Source organism: Ammospiza caudacuta, chromosome 22 (assembly GCF_027887145.1).
Source record: "Ammospiza caudacuta isolate bAmmCau1 chromosome 22, bAmmCau1.pri, whole genome shotgun sequence".
Taxonomy (NCBI): domain Eukaryota; kingdom Metazoa; phylum Chordata; class Aves; order Passeriformes; family Passerellidae; genus Ammospiza; species Ammospiza caudacuta.
The window spans coordinates 8,753,761-8,770,507 of NC_080614.1; the positions used below are offsets into that span (position 1 = coordinate 8,753,761).

Genomic DNA, 16,747 nt, shown 5'->3' on the forward strand with positions numbered 1-16,747 from the left:
TAATCCGCTGGGAGGAGCCTTGGGAGCTTTGCTCAGCTCGGGGCTGTCCTTGGGGACAATCCTGGGGCTGGGACACGCGGGGCGCTGTCACCTGGGCCCCGCCGACAGGGAAATTAATGCTCAAACACCGGGAAATTAATGCACAAACACCGGGAAATTAAGGCACAAATACCGGGAAATTAATGCACAAACACCGGGAAATTAAGGCACAAATACCGGGAAATTAATGCTCAAACGCCGGGAAATTAATGCACAAATACCGGGAAATTAATGCTCAAACACCGGGAAATTAATGCACAAATACCGGGAAATTAATGCACAAATACCGGGAAATTAATGCTCAAACACCGGGAAATTAATGCACAAACACTTTTGCTGGAAGCTTCAGAGGGAGGAGAGGCTGATTGAGATCCCTGAATTCCTGCATCCCAAACCCAGACACCCACCTGCTCCCATTATATCCCATAATATCCCCTCATATCCCACCAAATCCACCAAATCCCACCAGATCCCATCACATCCCACAAAATCCCATCCCATCCTCCCCCTGCCCCATCTCCGGACCCATCCAGCGCCCCTTGCAGGAAAAATGGAGATGACTCCCTTCCATTCCTCACTTCCCAAATTTATAATTAAAATTATAATTCTTATTAATTTTTTATAAATTTTTATTAAATTATTTATATATTTTAATTAAATAGTATTAATTCAACAATTAATATTAAATTTTTATAAACTGCGCCTCTCTGAGTTGCCTCCCCTCTTTCCAAAGGATTTGTTGAAAGCTTCAGATGGAGGAGAGACTGATTCGGATCCCTCTCACAAATAAAAGGCAAATATCACATACAGATGTTAGGAGAAGTTTTATAGATTTATAGTTATATTTTATAGATTTATAGTTATATTTTATACAGTTTAGTTATGTTTTATACAGTTTTAGTTATGTGTTATAAGTTTAGAGTTATGTTTTATAGATTTAAAGTTATATGTTATAGATTTGAAGTTATATGTTATAGATTTATAATTATGTTTCATAAATTTATAGCTATGTTTTATAGATTTTTGTTATGTTTTGTAGATTTTTAGTTATGTTTTATAGATTTATAGTTATATTTTATACATTTTTAGTTATGGTTTATACAGTTTTAGTTATGTGTTATAAGTTTAGAGTTATGTTTTATAGATTTAAAGTTATATGTTATAGATTTGAAGTTATATGTTATAGATTTGAAGTTATAGGTTATAGATTTATAATTATGTTTTATAGATTTATAGCTATGTTTTATAGATTTTTGTTATGTTTTATAGATTTTTAGTTATATTTTATAGATTTTTAGTGATGTTTTACCGCTCTTGTGTTGTTATCAGGGTTTGGGACATTTGGGAGGGTGGGATTGTCACTGTGGCAGCACCTGACCAACAATCAAGATTAAAGGGTTTAAACTCCACCATGGACAGAGAAGAAAGAGCTCATGGGCAGAAATTTGGGGCAGAATTTAAAGGGTTAAAAGGCAAAAAATCCTGGTGGGAAAAATCCTCTGCTCTGGTGCTGTTATATTTTCTCCATTCATTCTTCTGTTGTATTTTTTGATAAGGTTTTAATAAACCTTTCTCAATTTTTTTGGAAGTGAGCAGCATTTCTCACAAGTTCTCCCACTTTGAAGGTGATTTCTGCTGATTAATTAATTTCTGCTCATTAATTTGTGCTCATCTGCAGGCCAAGGGCTCCGGGTTCATCTCGCTGAGCCCAGAAATGCCAGCCTGGGTCAGGCCTGGCTCTGTCACTTCTCAGTTACCAGCGGGTCAGGCAGGGCTCAGCCTGGAGTCATCTCTTATTTTTGCTTGACTTGGAAGACAAACAACAAAAATAGAAGTGTTTACATCTCACAAACACCAGTTTTATGTTTCGCAGAGGATAAGCAGGGCTGGGAATTACTCCTCCTTGTTTCTGTGAAGAGATTGGGAGTGATTTCATAGATTTATATATTTTAAAATTTCTGAATTTAAAAATTCTGTATTAAAAATGACATTAAAATTTATATTACCGTTATAAAACTATGATTCAATAATATTTAAATTATTATAAACACTATATTAAAATATTATATATAATATTATAATGTATATCTCTAATATTATAGTATTATCGAATATATACAAATATAAAATATATTATATACAGTATATATAACATATATACTGTATATAATATATATAATATATAATATATTATATATTTTATATTATATATTATATATAAAATATATAATATAATATAATATATATAATATAGCATAATATATAATATAATTATATATTATATATTATATATTCTATATTCTATATTCTATATTATATATTATATATTATATATTATATTGATAGATATTACATATAATATATTACATATATTATATATTATTAATATTATAATATATTAATATATAACTATACTATTATATATAATAGTATATAATGATATATATAAATAGATATTATTCATTATGTATTTATAAAAGATTATATTATAATACATTAGAAATATATAATGAATAATATATATAATGAACTATCTCCTAATTAACATTTATATTAAAAATGTATTTTAATATATTTAAATATATTATAACATATATTAAATAGACTTATTAATATATTATAAATATATATAAATAAATGTACATTATAAACACATACTTATATATTGATTTTATTATATTTAATGTTAATATTAATATATTAAGTAAATATATAAATGTTTAACTATAATATATTAAAATTTATATTATTTATCATTTAAATTCTATAAAATTCTTTTTTAAATTAATAATTATACTACATATAATATATAATATATAATATATAATATATAATATATAATATATAATATGTAATATGTAATATATAACATATAACACATAATATATAATATATAATATATAATATATTATATATTATATATTATATATTATATATTATATATATTATATATATTATATTATATAAAATTATAACTTATATTAAATTTTAATAAAGTGCACCTCTCTGAGTTTCTTCCCCTCTTCCAAAAGCTGCAAGATTCTGTCGAAATCTTCACAGGGACAAGAGGCTGATTCAGATCTGCCTGAACCAACTTTTCCATGCAGCTCATCCTTCCTTCAATCCAAATCCAACCTTTCACGTTCCTCCCTGAGAACCTCCAGCAAAAAAAAAAAATCCTCAAAAATTTGAAATTCCTGCTCCATTTCCTTCAGGATCAGGATTTGAGTGCTTTTTTCCTCAGTTTTTTTCCCTTTCCTCACCAGGAACCCAAACAACTCCAAAACCTGGACTCGGTTCTGAGCATCCCGCGGAGCTGTGCAGACGCAGCTCCATTTTTAGCCCAGCCTATTCTTTGGATAATTTCCTTTATTTCTGGGCTCTTTGTCCTGGCTCCATCCTGTCAGCAGAGCCCAGAGCTGTGCAAAAGCCAAATTTAGGAGAATCTCCTCAGGCCGGAGCTTCCTGAGGGATTTCCACCCACGTCAGGAGCTCTGATCTCCTGCGTTTGTGTGTCTGGAAGAGAGAAAAAACCCCAAAAACAACAATTTGGGGTGGGTTTTTGGTTTATTTTATTACTGTTTATTTTTTGGTTTGTTTTGGGGATTTTTGGATTTTTCTTTTATGGTCTGTTACTTTTTGGGGTTTTTGTTTTGGTTGGTTTTCCTTTTGGTTTTTTGTTTGGTTTGGTTTGGTTTCTTGGGTTTTTTGGGGTTTTTTGTTGGTTTAGGCTTTTTTTGTTTGGCTTTGGTTTGGTTTTTGAGGGGATTTTTGTTTTTTTGGGGGGGTTTTTGTTGGTTTAGGTTTTTTGGTTTGGGTTGGTTGGTTTTTTGGTTTGGTTTTTTGGGGTCTTTTTTGTTTGGTTTTTTTGTTTGATTTTTTGTTTTTTTTTTCAGGGTTTTGGGTGTTTTTTTGTTTCTTTTTTTGTTTGGTTTTTGGGGATTTTTCTTTGGTTTTTGTTGGTTTAAGTTTTTTGGTTTGGGTTCATTGGGTTGGTTTGGTTCTTTGGTTTTTTGGGTTTTTTTGTTTTGTTTTTTTTTTTGGTTTTTTATTTGGTTTGGTCTTTTGGGTTTTTTTGTTTTGGTTTTTTGGGAGGGTTTTGTTGGTTTAGGTTTACTTGGTTTGGGTTCAGTTTGGTTTTGGGGTGTTTTATTTGGTTTTTCTTTGATTTGGGTTGGTTGGGTTGGTTTGGTTTTTTGGGTTTTCCTTTTGGGTTTTTTGGGTGGATGTTTTTTGTTTTTGTTTTTTTAAATTTGGTTTTTTTGGGTTTTTTGTGTGTTTCTTGTTGTTGTTTTTGGTTTTTTATTTTTATTTTTTTGCTTTTTCCCTCTGCATGGATGCAGAGTGCAGCAGGAACCCCCAGGCCTTCTTTTAGGGCTTTAAAAATTCCCCACAAAAAATTCATTTCTCATTTTAATTTGCTGCCCAGGCAATGCCAGGACAGTGGGGGGCTCTCTGTCCTTCCTCCCATGCCAGCCTGGGCACAAACTGCAATTCCAGAAAAGGAGATTTGTGCAAATCACAAATCCCAAACAATCCCCATCTCTTCTGGGCATAAAGGACTTTTGTTCCAGAGCTGGCTGCAGGAATTCCTGAACGATGAAAGAACAAGCAGAGAACAAAAATTCCCCCACAAATCAGGGGCAGAAATCTCCTCTCTGCTCTGCCACGGGGTGGTCAAGCTGTTTCTACAATATAAATTTGCTTTTTCAGCCATAAAGAAGTGAAATCGTTGGGCAGAAATGTCCTCTCTGCTCTTCCACAGGTGTAGGAAGACCTCAAAAAGACCCTGATATAAAAAAAGCTCAAATCAATATTATATATATATATATAAATATACATAAATGTATATAAAAATATATATAAATATATGAAAAATATAAACAATATATAAATACAAATAGAAATATACCTATAAATAGAAATATACCTATACCTAGAAATAGAAATAGAATTCGAAAAGACCTTTATATCACATGGTGGATCAGGCTCTTTATGCAAGATAAATTTGCTTTTTCAGCCACAAATAAGTGAAATTGTTGGGCAGAAATGTCCTTTCTGCTCTTCCACAGGTGCAGGAAGACCTCAAAAAGACCCTGATATCAAAAAAACTCAAATATATCTATCTATATCTATATCTATATAATATATATATAAAATTCAAAAAGACCTTTATATCATATGGTGGATCAGGCTCTTTCTGCAAGATAAATTTGCTTTTCCAGCCAAGAAAGAAGAGGTAGAATGTGAATGCAGAGCCCATCCACATTCCCTACTTGCCAACGGGGATAAAATAAATAAAAATAAAAAATAAAAATAAAAATAAAATAAAATAAAATCCAGGAAGAAGCATTAGGAAGGAAGAATTCCTGGGAGGAATTATGGGGAAATGAGGGATGAATTGAGGGGCTCAGAGTTTGAGGGTTCTGAACAGATCAGCCATATGTGGAAATCTGCATTTACAGCAAAATCCTGAAGAATGACCCTAAAAATCCCCCCAAAATGGGATGGGTCTCTGGGAATGCCACTAAAAATTGAGAAAAATGGGAAAAGCAAAACCAGCTGCAGCCACACCAAATCCTGAAAATTTCCCTGAAATTTCCACTCAGTTCTCTGAAAATCTGCAATTCCAGCCATCCACTCAGAACTTCCACTTCCATTTTCTCCAAAGGACAACCAGATATTGCTGTAAATAAAAAATCTGCAGATATTTCAGTACAAATGGGGTGGAAAAGAGGGAGGAAGCGTGGCAGATCCTGTTTTGCAGACTTCTCTCACACATGGGGATTTTTCTGCCTCTGCTCGGCTTCCTGGCACCTGTCAAGGACACTGCTTGGCCAAAAAAAGCCACCCAGAGCTTCTCTCCTGATTTATTTTCTCCTTTTTCCACCATCTCCAGGGTTTGCAAGCCGGGCAGGAATGGAGGGAACGCCTGGAACAGGAGGGGAAAATGTCCCAGAGGGGAAAACAAGGGAAATTGAACCGCGAAATTTTAATGAAAAAGGGAATTTTTTGATCCCTTTTTATTAAAGTTATTAAGTTTATTAAAGTGAGTTTATTAAAGTGAGTTTATTAAAGTGAGGTTTTTTATTAATTTTATTAAAGCAGCCCCTCTGATTATTCATGTTACTGCTTCCATCAAGGTTTCTCTCCCTTCAGGGAATTCCTGGAAATCTCCAAATTCTGGTGGAATTCTGGGGTTCTCCCCTGTTCTCTCCTGGCCCAATCCATGGAGGGTGTGAGGAGACCCCACTGCTGCAGTTTCATAATTAACCCAGCAAAAATCACAATTTTTCACCCCACATGTCAGACCCTGCCCTGAATCCGGCGTTTTTCCAGGGCTGCAGATCAAAAAGCAGATCCAAGGATTCCTGGAATTATCTTTTGTTAGAGATGATCATTAATTAAGTGTATAATTCTGAATCATCTTTTGGTACAGCTGATCATTAATTAATCGTTAATTAAGTGTATAGTCCTGAATCATCTTTTTAACAGCTGATCATTAATCAGGGTGACAGGACTTTGCTGGGAGCAGCTCTGCAAGGAGCAGGGGAGATGGAGACTGAGGCAGGAAGGATCCCAAATCCTGGAGAGTCTCAAATCCTGGAGCATCCCAAACCCTGCAGGGTCCCAAACCCTGCAGGATCCCAAATCCTGGAAGATCCAAAATCCTGGAGGATCCCAAATTCTTGAGCATCTCAAACTCTGCAGGATCCCAAATCCTGGAAGATCCCAAATCCTTCATGGTCCCAAATCCTGGAGGATCCCAAACCCTGCAGGATCCCAAACCCTGGAGAGTCCCAAATCCTGGAGTATCCCAAATCCTGTGGGATCCCAAATCCTTCATGGTCCCAAATCCTGCAGGATCCCAAATCCTTCATGGTCCCAAATCCTGCAGGATCCCAAATTCTTGAGGATCCCAAATCCTGGAAGATCCCATACCCTGCAGAATCCCAAACACTGCAGGATCCCAAATCCTGCAGGGTCCCAAACCCTGGCAGATCCCAAATTCTGCAGGGTCCTAGATCCTGGAAGATCCCAAACCTTGCAAGGTCCCAAACCCTGCAGGATCCAAAATCCTGGAGGATCCCAAACCCTGGAATGTTCCAAATCCTTGAGCATGGTCCCAAATCCTGCAGGATCCTCCAGGATCCCAAACCCTGCAGGATCTCAAATCCTGGAAGGTTCCAAATCCTTGAGCATGGTCCCAAATCCTGCAGGATTCTCCAGGATCTCAAATCCTAGAGGATCTCAAATCCTGGAGGATCCCAAACCCTACAGGATCCTAATCCCTGCTGGATCCCAAATCCTGGAGGATCTCAAATCCTTGAGCATCCCAAACCCTGGAGGATCCCAAATCCTGGAAGATCCCAAATCCTACAGGATCCCAAATCCTGGAGCATCCCAAACCCTGCATGATCCCAAACCCTGCGTGATCCCAAACCCTGCGTGATCCCAAATCCTGGAGCATCCCAAATCCTACAGGATCCCAAACCCTGCATGATCCCAAACCCTGCATGATCCCAAACCCTACAAAGCCCCTTTTGCCCCACAGAGTGAGCCACAGGAGCATCACAAAGCCCCAAACATTTCAGTTTCTGGTTCTGAACGTTCCAGCCACGGGAGGAGCTCCAAGAGTGACCTCATGGAAATGTCTGCAGCCAGAGGAAAACACTTGGCCAGGATTTAGAGGGAATTTTCTGCTCTCCAGGATGTCCACGGGGTTCTCTGAGCAGCCTCATCCAGCAGAGGAGGTTCCTCTCTCCTTCAAAAAAAAATTTGGGTTTTTTTGTCTTCTGTTTTTCCTTTTAATCATTATCTTGCTGTGGAGTGGCTCAGCGCCAGCACAACTTTGCTGCTTCTTGCTAGGATTGTTTTCCTCTCTCCTTCAAGGCTGTTCTGGGATTAAAAAAATTGATTTTTTTGGTCTCCTGTTTTCCCCTCAGCACCAGCACAGAGTTGCTGCTTCTTGGTGGGATTGGTTTTCTTTCTCCTTCAAGGCTGTTCTGGGATAAAAAAAAATTGATTTTTTGGTCTCCTGTTTTTCCTTTTAATCAATATCTTGCTCTGGAGTGGCTCAGCACCAACACAGCTTTGGGATTGGTTTCCTCTCTCCTTCAAGGCTTTTCTGGGATAAAAAATTAGATTTTTTTGGTCTCCTGTTTTCCCCTCTTGCTGTGGAGTGGCTCAGCACCAGCGCAATTTCACAGTTTTGCTGCTTCTTGGTGGGATGAATTCAGCTTCACCCCGGAGCTGCAGCACTGCTGGGAAATTTATCCCCCAAAATTCATATATTAAATTCATATATTAAATTAATTTAATTCAAATTAAAGGAATAAAATTAATTTAATATATATAATATATAAAATATAAAATATAAAATACTCTGTGGAGTATTTTATATTTAATATATTATATTTCATATTTTTATTTTATATTTTTATTTTATATATATTAAATGCCAACTGAAATACAATTTTGCTTTCTTGGGGAGGCTGTAACAAATAACTCTGGGTTTCTCTGCAGCCCTACCACACTGAGGGATGTTTTCCTTTTAAAAGCAGGTGGATTAAACAACAGGCGAGCAAAAGGAACAGCAGCTCATATCAAATATCTGTACCCAGTGAGCAGACAGAGCCCTCAGGCAAAACCTCATTATCCTCCAGCAGATCTCCCTGCCTGGAACAGAACTTTCTTGTTTTTCTTCAGGCTTGTCAGAAAATGTCAGCTTGTTTGTCAAACCAAATAAAAAAACCTCCTTTTTTTCCCTCTCCAGTTCACTCCCCCCTGTAGCCACCCCTGGTTATTCCTCTGGGTGGTATCAGGGCAAATAGCAGGAAAAATCAACCAGAAAATTGATTTTTTTTTAAATAAAAATTAAAAGAAAATCATCAGATAGAGAACAAAAATTCCATTTTACCTCACAGTGCCACAGAGCGGAGAACAAGAGGTGGTTCTGCTGCAGGAGGGCTTTGAGACACAGCAAACTCCTCAGGAGGGATTGGGCACAAACTTTATTTGTACAGAAAACTGGGAATGGCTCTGAAGGGGACAAAGGGGACAGCAGGCAGTGATGGCAGGAACAACACCAAAAACAACACCAAAAATAACACCAAAAACAACACCAAAAATAACACCGAAAACAACAGCAGAGAGGATTTAGGGGGATGGAGCTGCCCTGCCCACCCCACACCTGTCCCACCTGTGTTTCCAGTCAGTTCCAGATTTTTGGGATAAACCACAGGGGGATTTAGGAGGATGAAGCTGCCCTGGGATTTTTGGGATAAACCACAGGGGGATTTAGGAGGATGAAGCTGCCCTGGGATTTTTGGGATAAACCACAGGGGGACTTGGAAGGATGAAGCTGCCCTGGGATTTTTGGGATAAACCACAGGGGGATTTGGAAGGATGAAGCTGCCCTGGGATTTTTGGGGTAAACCAGAGGGGGATTTAGGAGGATGAAGGTGCCCTGCCCACCCCATACCTGTCCCATGCTGTGTCTCCACTCTGTTCCAGATTTTTGGGACTTTTGGGATAAAGCACAGGGTGATTTTCTTGATTTAGGAGGATGAAGCTGCCCTGCCCACCTCACACCTGTCCCACGTGTGTTTCCACTCCATTGCAGATTTTTGGGATAAACCAGAAGGTGATTTAGGAGGATGAAGCTTCCCTGGGATTTTTGGGATAAACCACAGGGGATTTAAGAGGATGAAGCTGCCCTGCCCTCCCCACATCTGTCCCACACTGTGTCTCCATTCCATTGCAGATTTTTGGGATTTTTGGGATAAAGCACAGGGGATTTAAGAGGATGAAGCTGCCCTGCCCACCCCATACCTGTCTCACACTGTATTTTCCCTCAGCTGGAGTTTTTTGGGGTAAACCACAGGGTGATTTGGAAGGATGAAGCTGCCCTGTCCTCTCCACACCTGTCCCACACTGTGTTTCCACTCTGTTGCAGATTTTTGGGATTTTTTGGGATAAACCACAGGGTGATTTCCTTGATTTAGGAGGATGAAGCTGCCCTGCCCACCCCACGCCCGTCCCATGCTATATTTTCACTCAGTTGCAGATTTTTGGGATAAACCAGAGGGGGATTCGGAAGGATGAAGCTGCCCTGCCCTCCCCATACCTGTCCCACACTGTGTCTCCATTCCATTGCAGATTTGGGGGATTTTTGGGAGAAATCACAGAGTGATTTAGGAGGATGGAGCTGCCCTGCCCACCCCACACCTGTCCCACTCTGTGTCTCCCACTCTGTTGCAGATTTTGGGGATTTTTGGGATAAACCAGAGGGGGATTTGGAAGGATGAAGCTGCCCTGGGATTTTGGGGATAATCCAAAGGGTGATTTCCTTGATTTATAGGAGGATGAAGCTGCCCTGCCCTCCCCACACCTGTCCCACGCGTGTTTCCACTCCATTGCAGATTTTGGGGATTTTTGGGGGATTTTTTGGGATACACCACAGTGTGCCCAGGCCGAGGAGTGACACCTCCCCACGGAGGGCCGAGGATGATGATGATGATGATGATGGGGCACAGGGAGGGGACCCCGCTGGTGCTGCAGGCTCACACCCAGGCCTTGAGCTGGCGGCTGCAGCCCCCGGCCCAGCAGCAGCGGCCCCCCTTGTAGAGGGCCAGGCTGTAGGGCTGGAAGCACACCAGCAGCTGCAGGCGCCGGGCCAGGCTGCAGTAGATGGCCATGGCCACCACCAGCAGCGGGGACATGATGACAAAGCCCAGGATGATGAGGGCAGAGGAGCTGTTGTCGTCCAGGAGGCTCTTGCAGTAGCGGGCGGAGGAGTGCAGCACCTGTGGGGGCACAGAGAGGCACAGCCAGGATCAGAACGTGGGGAAAGAGCTCCAAAAAGTGACCAACAAAAAAAGCACTGTCTACAAATCCCTGCAAGGTGGGTGTGGGTTGGGGTTCCTCTTTCTCCAGGAAATGACAGAACCAGAGGACACAGCCTTGAGCTGCACCAAGGGAAATTCAGGTTGGATATTGGGAAGAAGTTTTTCACAGAAAGGGGATAAAGTTTTTTACAGAAAGGGGATAAAGTTTTTTACAGAAAGGTGATAAAGTTCTGGAATGGCTGCCCGGGGAGGTGCTGCAGTCCCCATCCATGGGTGTGTTTAACAAAGCCTGGATGCGGCACTGGGTGCCAGGGCTGGGTTGGACTCAATGGTCTTTAAGGTCTCTTCCATCCTGGGGATTCTGAGAATTCTGTGATTCTGTGGATTCTGTGAGAAGTCCCCCATTAACCCAACTCTGCCAGAGCCACCCCTGTCATGTGGCCTGGTGCTGACAGCAGTGGCCAAAACACCCCTGAGTTTCCAATGTTTCCATGGAAAAAAAAAACATTTTTCTTTTGCTCCCTCTCTCAGAGCTGAGCAATCCTCAGGCACAGTCTGTGACAGAAATCACATCTTAATCAAGCTTTTAATTCTCCCTGTGAGACAGGAGCACTGCGCCCTGACCCTGGAGCAGGGAACTCTCATTTTATTCAGTCATCCAATAGCATTGGATAGGCACAAACCAAATCAAAAAAACCTCCTGGTGCTACATTGGTGTGGGTGGCACAACGCTGGGAAGAACAATAAATAAATAAATAAAATAACATCTATTTAATTTTATTTAAAAGATATTATACTATAAATTTATATAATATATATCTTTTAATATAAATAAAATAAATATAAATTATATATGAATATATAAATAAAATAAATATAGAAATAAAGAAATCTGTTAGATTCTGCAGACAGATTCTGCTCATTCCATGGCTCTCCAGAGCCCTTTGTGTTCTGCTCTCTGTGTACACTCATTTCTGCCTGAAAACCCTGCCAGAAATGACCACTTGCAAAGAAAACCTCTCTGGGCCAGCCTGAGTGGTGCTCAGAGCCCTCCTTTCATGCTGGCACTCGCTTGTTCTGCACTCCAAATGCTGCAGGCAGCCTCTGACTTTATTCTTTTCTCCTTTCAGCAGTGAAGGGAACACAATCATGCTAAAACCCAACAATAAATCCATCTAATGGAGCTGCAGTGCAGAAATAGAAATCAGCCCCTGGCTGCTGGGGAGCCACTCAAAAACCGTGGCCCGAAGTCAGAGACTGCTCTGCCGAAGCCACAATTCCTTGCTATGATTGCATTGAAGGAAAAGCTGAGTTTAAAAATCTCCTCACAGCTCCCAGCAGTTTTCACTTCTGGCGCACTTGGCTGCACTCAGAAACATTCTGCATCTCCTCAAAGCCTCTGAGTGTGTGTGCAAAGCAGAACTCGAGGTTTTCCAAGGTGAGGGAAGCTGGAAGGGGCAGTTCTGGGAGGGTTTTTTCCCATTTTCAGTCCCTGTTTATGACTTATGAAAAAGGCACATTGAGCTGGTGTAACTACCCAAGCCTGCAAGGAAAACAGGGAATTGCTTTTGGTCAGCTGATCCCAAAAGTGTTTAAAGGAATATAGCAAGAAGGGATTGGTAAATAAGGAAATGATGCAATGCAGAGGGCAGCAAACAGAGCCTGGATGGACAAAGGAGTCTTATTTTTGGTGTGAGGAATGCACAGAATTGTTGGGAGCAGGAATGTTAGATTGGCACAAGAAGGGGATTAGATATCCTGTCAGATTTTACTGATCCTAATTAGGCAGATCCTAATGGATCTTAAATTTAACTCAACAGAAAGCAGCAAACCCCACCAGAGCCCAGGCAGGGCTGTGAGCTCTGGAGCTCTCAGTGACAGAAATCCCAGGGAAGAGAGAAATAATTGTGAAATTAAAATGCAAACAGCAATTCCATCAGGGCAGGGAGTGCGTTCACCTCACCTGGCACCTCTGCTTGGCACTTCCAGGGGGAAACAACTCCACTGCCCAATTTCCATGGGGACACAACTCCATTGCCCAATTTCCGTGGGGATACAACTCCACTGCCCAATTTCCATGGGGACACAACTCCATTGCCCAATTTCCATGGGGACACAACTCCACTGCCCAATTTCCATGGGGACACAACTCCACTGCCCAATTTCCACGGGGACACAACTCCACTGCCCAATTTCCATGGGAACACCACTCCACTGCCCAATTTCCATGGGAACACCACTCCACTGCCCAATTTCCATGGGGACACAACTCCACTGCCCAATTTCCATGGGAACACCACTCCACTGCCCAATTTCCATGGGAACACCACTCCACTGCCCAATTTCCCACAATACCTGTCCTTGTCAGCCCAAGCTATTCACACACAGGGAAAAATCTGTGCCCAAAGCCAAACCCTGAGGAATTTTCCTGTCCTTTCCAGGCACTGCTCAGCTGGGGCTCAGAGGGACCCTCAGGTGTGGCCCTGCCCTTGAGGAGTGGCTCTTACCTGGGAGTGGCACTGGAAGCCAAAGTAAACCACCACGATGGTAGGAAGGAGCACGACGGTGAAGATCACAAACATCAGGAGCAAATTCAGGAGGAAAACCAGGCAGTTCATGGTTCCTATCAGCAGGGTCCAGGCCAGGCAGCAGCAGGGGCTGCGGGGCTGCCTGGGCAGGAGCTGCTCGTCCATGTCGTACGGGGGGAGGCCAGGGATCATTCGGGATTTTTCTGACGGGATTTCTGCTCCAAAGTCCTCAGGCTCCTGGCCGGGCATCCTTCAAGGAGGTCCACCAAGCCACGCTCTTCTCCAAAAGTATTTCCTTGCTTTTGGTCTGGCAGAGGTGGGAAGGAGCTTGCAAAGGGTTCTTCTGTCTCCTTCAGGAGCCCTCAGGCAGAGATCATCGTGGGGCAGCAAGGAAAGGTCTCCCTGCTCAACACAATTTGCTTCCTTTCAGATGCTTTTCCCAGCCTCTCCCAAAGCAGATCTGCTGGAAGTTTGGCAGTAATTTTTATTTTGGTTTAGAATCCTGAGTCCTGCTGAATTTTGCTGTTGTTTTTCCCAAAATTCCGATCCCAAGAGGTCCCAAAGGGTGGCTGTGGTGGCTGTGATGGGCTGCTCAGTGGGCTTTGGTATCCCCCTCCAACTTGGAGCTCAGCTGGGTAGTCAGGATGTCAGGTTTGGGTTCAGCATGTCAGGGTTAGGTTCAGGATTTCAGGCTCAGGTGTTCAGAATATCAGGCTTAGGTTCAGAATATCAGCCTTAGATGCTCAGGATATCAGGCTTAAATTCAGAATATCAGGCTCAGATGTTCAGAGTATCAGGCTTAGGTTCAGAATATCAGCCGTAGATGTTCAGGCTTAGATCTTCAGGATTTCAGGCTCAGGTGTTTAGAATATCACGCCTGGATGTTCAGGATGTCAGGCTCAGGTGTTCAGCAGATCAGGCTCGGGTGTTCAGATCAGGCTTAGGCTCAGAATATCAGGTTTAGGTGTCCAGAATATCAGACTAGGATGTTCAGGATTTCAGGCTCAGGTGCTCAGAATACCAGGCTTAGATGCTCAGGATGTCAGGCTTAAATTCAGAATATCAGACTCAGGTGTTCAGAATATCAGGCTTAGATGCTCAGGATGTCAGGCTCACGTGTTCAGCAGATCAGGCTCAGATGTTCAGCAGATCAGGCTTAGGTGCTCAGAATATCAGATTTAGGTGTTCAGAATATCAGGTTTCGGGACCCCCAGGCAGCTCCTTGTCTTCAAATCACCTTTCCACGCTCTCCAGGTGTATCCAAGCAGATGTTCCTGCCCAGGTCTCGCCCCAGGGAGGTGAGCAGAGCAGAGGAAGGGCAGGAGCTGTTTCCCAGCTCCCGTGCAGCAGGGATGGGAGCAGTGTGTGCTGCTGTCACTGCAGCCACTCACTCCCAGCACTGAGGTCCCTTCTGAGCTCAGCTTTGCTGTGTTTACAGAACAGCCTCAGTGCTCTCTGTGCTGGCCAATCCTCCACATCTGCCTCCCCACGCTCCAGCCATCCATCCCCGGGTCAAGATGGTCCCTCTCCAACTTTAATTATTCTGCCTCTGGTTCATTTTCTAAAATTCCTCTCTAGATTAAATAAAGGAAAAAAAACCCTAAGAGAAATTGATAATAATCACTGTATTCCTCAGAAATCATCTGTCCCCTGCAGTCATTTGGTATTGTTTGCAGAACATATTGATACTCTTGTAGAGGAGGCACAGCAATTATCAATTATTTCATCTCCCTCATAAGATCAATATTATTTAAGAATTTCAGCCTCATCTCCGTGCCTGTGCAGCCTCCAAGATAGAGTGGCAGTAATAAGAGAGAGATATTAAAAAACACAGAGAGAAACAAGCTCTGAAGCAGAGAGCAGAGTGTGACAAGTCCATTTCCATCCTGTTCTTCCCTGCACTCCAGGGCTGGATGGCTCCCAGGGGGGTTTGCAGGGCAGCAGCCTCCACTCAAGCTGCAAAATGTGAAATCTCTTCTCAGATCTGTCCAGACATCCCAGGGGAAATAACTGCTGGATCCATCCTGTTTTCAGGGCTGCACAGGCCAGAGAGAGCGTTAATAATAAAATCTGGAGCTGTGTAGGAAACCATAAATGTGACAAGTGGTAGGGAGCTCTGGGAGCCTCAGTGGTTCCTCTGCCTGTCTAAATTCTGGTTAGATTTAAAGACATAATATTTTTCAAACTTGAAGTGGAAAAAAAGGAGGAGTCACAAACAGAAAGAACCCAAACTCAAAACTATAGGAAGAGAAATCAATTTTAGGCTTAAACCGTGGAAAGATTAACTCAGGGCTGGGCAGCTAAAAATCGTACAGCTGCTTTTACCATCTGCTGGTGATGGCACAGGGTGTGGTGAAATACAATTTAAGCATTCATAAAAGTGCCAAAAATTCTAAGAAGCTTTGCTAAATCCAGGGAAACTTTCCAAAGTTCTTTTGCTGTCATGAAAATGTGTTTTAACCTTTTCAGGAAGGTCTGAAAATGTATTTTAACCTTTTCAGGGAGGTCTGAAAATTGTGTTCTGTACATTTATTGTCTACTGGTTCTTGTAATAACCAAGTGAACTTTGTGTCAGACAAACCTCAGCGATATTGAGAAAGATTTCTCTGAAATTTCCACATTCTTGACAAGAACTTTCCCAGAAGTGGGGAAGATCTTGATGATTGATGATGGAGCAGTTTACAACAGGAGCAAGATTGCTTTGAGATGCTGGAAGTGGTGATGATTTTAAAAAATCCGTCAGTTCTCTGATGCTGAGACTGCTGCTCCCATGGAATCATTTTCTGGCAGCACCATCTTGTGGTTTGCACAGCTCATAAATTTTCCATTTATGTGTCCCATTCTCCAACCCTAACCCTTGCAGGATGATGTAAGGTTTGTTACCCACCATGGAATCCTTCCAGCCACTGAAAACAACACCAAACCTGCTCACACTGGTGGCTGGAGCACTGCTGGGGATGCAAAATCCCAAATTCCTCACTGAGCTGTGGGAATGCACACTCCAAGCAGCCCAGCTCCTTTTTCCAGGGGATTTTGGTACAACCCCAGTGTGTGTGCCTGCTTCCAGCTGAGCTGTGGGTTTTGGCTGCCTTGGTCACACCTCAGGCAGGTGGTGAGGGCACAACAGAGGGCTGGGGTCAGGTAAAAGGTTCTTCACCCAAAGGTGAAGGTTTCTGGTGACCTGAGGGAATGGCTGGAGCTGTGTCAGGGGAGGTTTAGGTCAGATTTTGGGAAAGGTTTTTCCCCCAGAGAGTTCTGGGGCACTGCCCAGGCTCCCCAGGGAATGAGAGCTCCAGGAGGGTTTGGACAACGCTCTCAGGGATGCACAGA

General features: G+C 41.9%; 1 protein-coding gene across 1 annotated transcript; it reads right to left on the reverse strand.

Annotated features, from left to right (window-relative positions):
• Window positions 1–10,604: 10,604 nt before the first annotated feature.
• On the reverse strand, window positions 10,605–13,666 carry TMEM88B (transmembrane protein 88B). The gene is made up of 2 exons (XM_058818559.1): window positions 13,397–13,666; window positions 10,605–10,847 (listed from the first exon to the last, which is right to left on the reverse strand). The coding sequence occupies exons 1-2, from the start codon at window positions 13,664–13,666 to the stop codon at window positions 10,605–10,607; spliced, it is 513 nt and encodes a 170-aa protein (XP_058674542.1).
• Between the last annotated feature and the right edge of the window lie 3,081 nt (window positions 13,667–16,747).

Coding starts and splice junctions, on each gene's coding strand:
- TMEM88B (XM_058818559.1), bottom strand. CDS start 13,666: ATGCCCGGCCAGGAGCCTGAGGACTTTGGAGCAGAAATCCCGTCAGAA. Junction 10,848..13,396: donor GCTTCCAGTGCCACTCCCAG/GTAAGAGCCACT, acceptor GTGCCCCCACAG/GTGCTGCACTCCTCCGCCCG.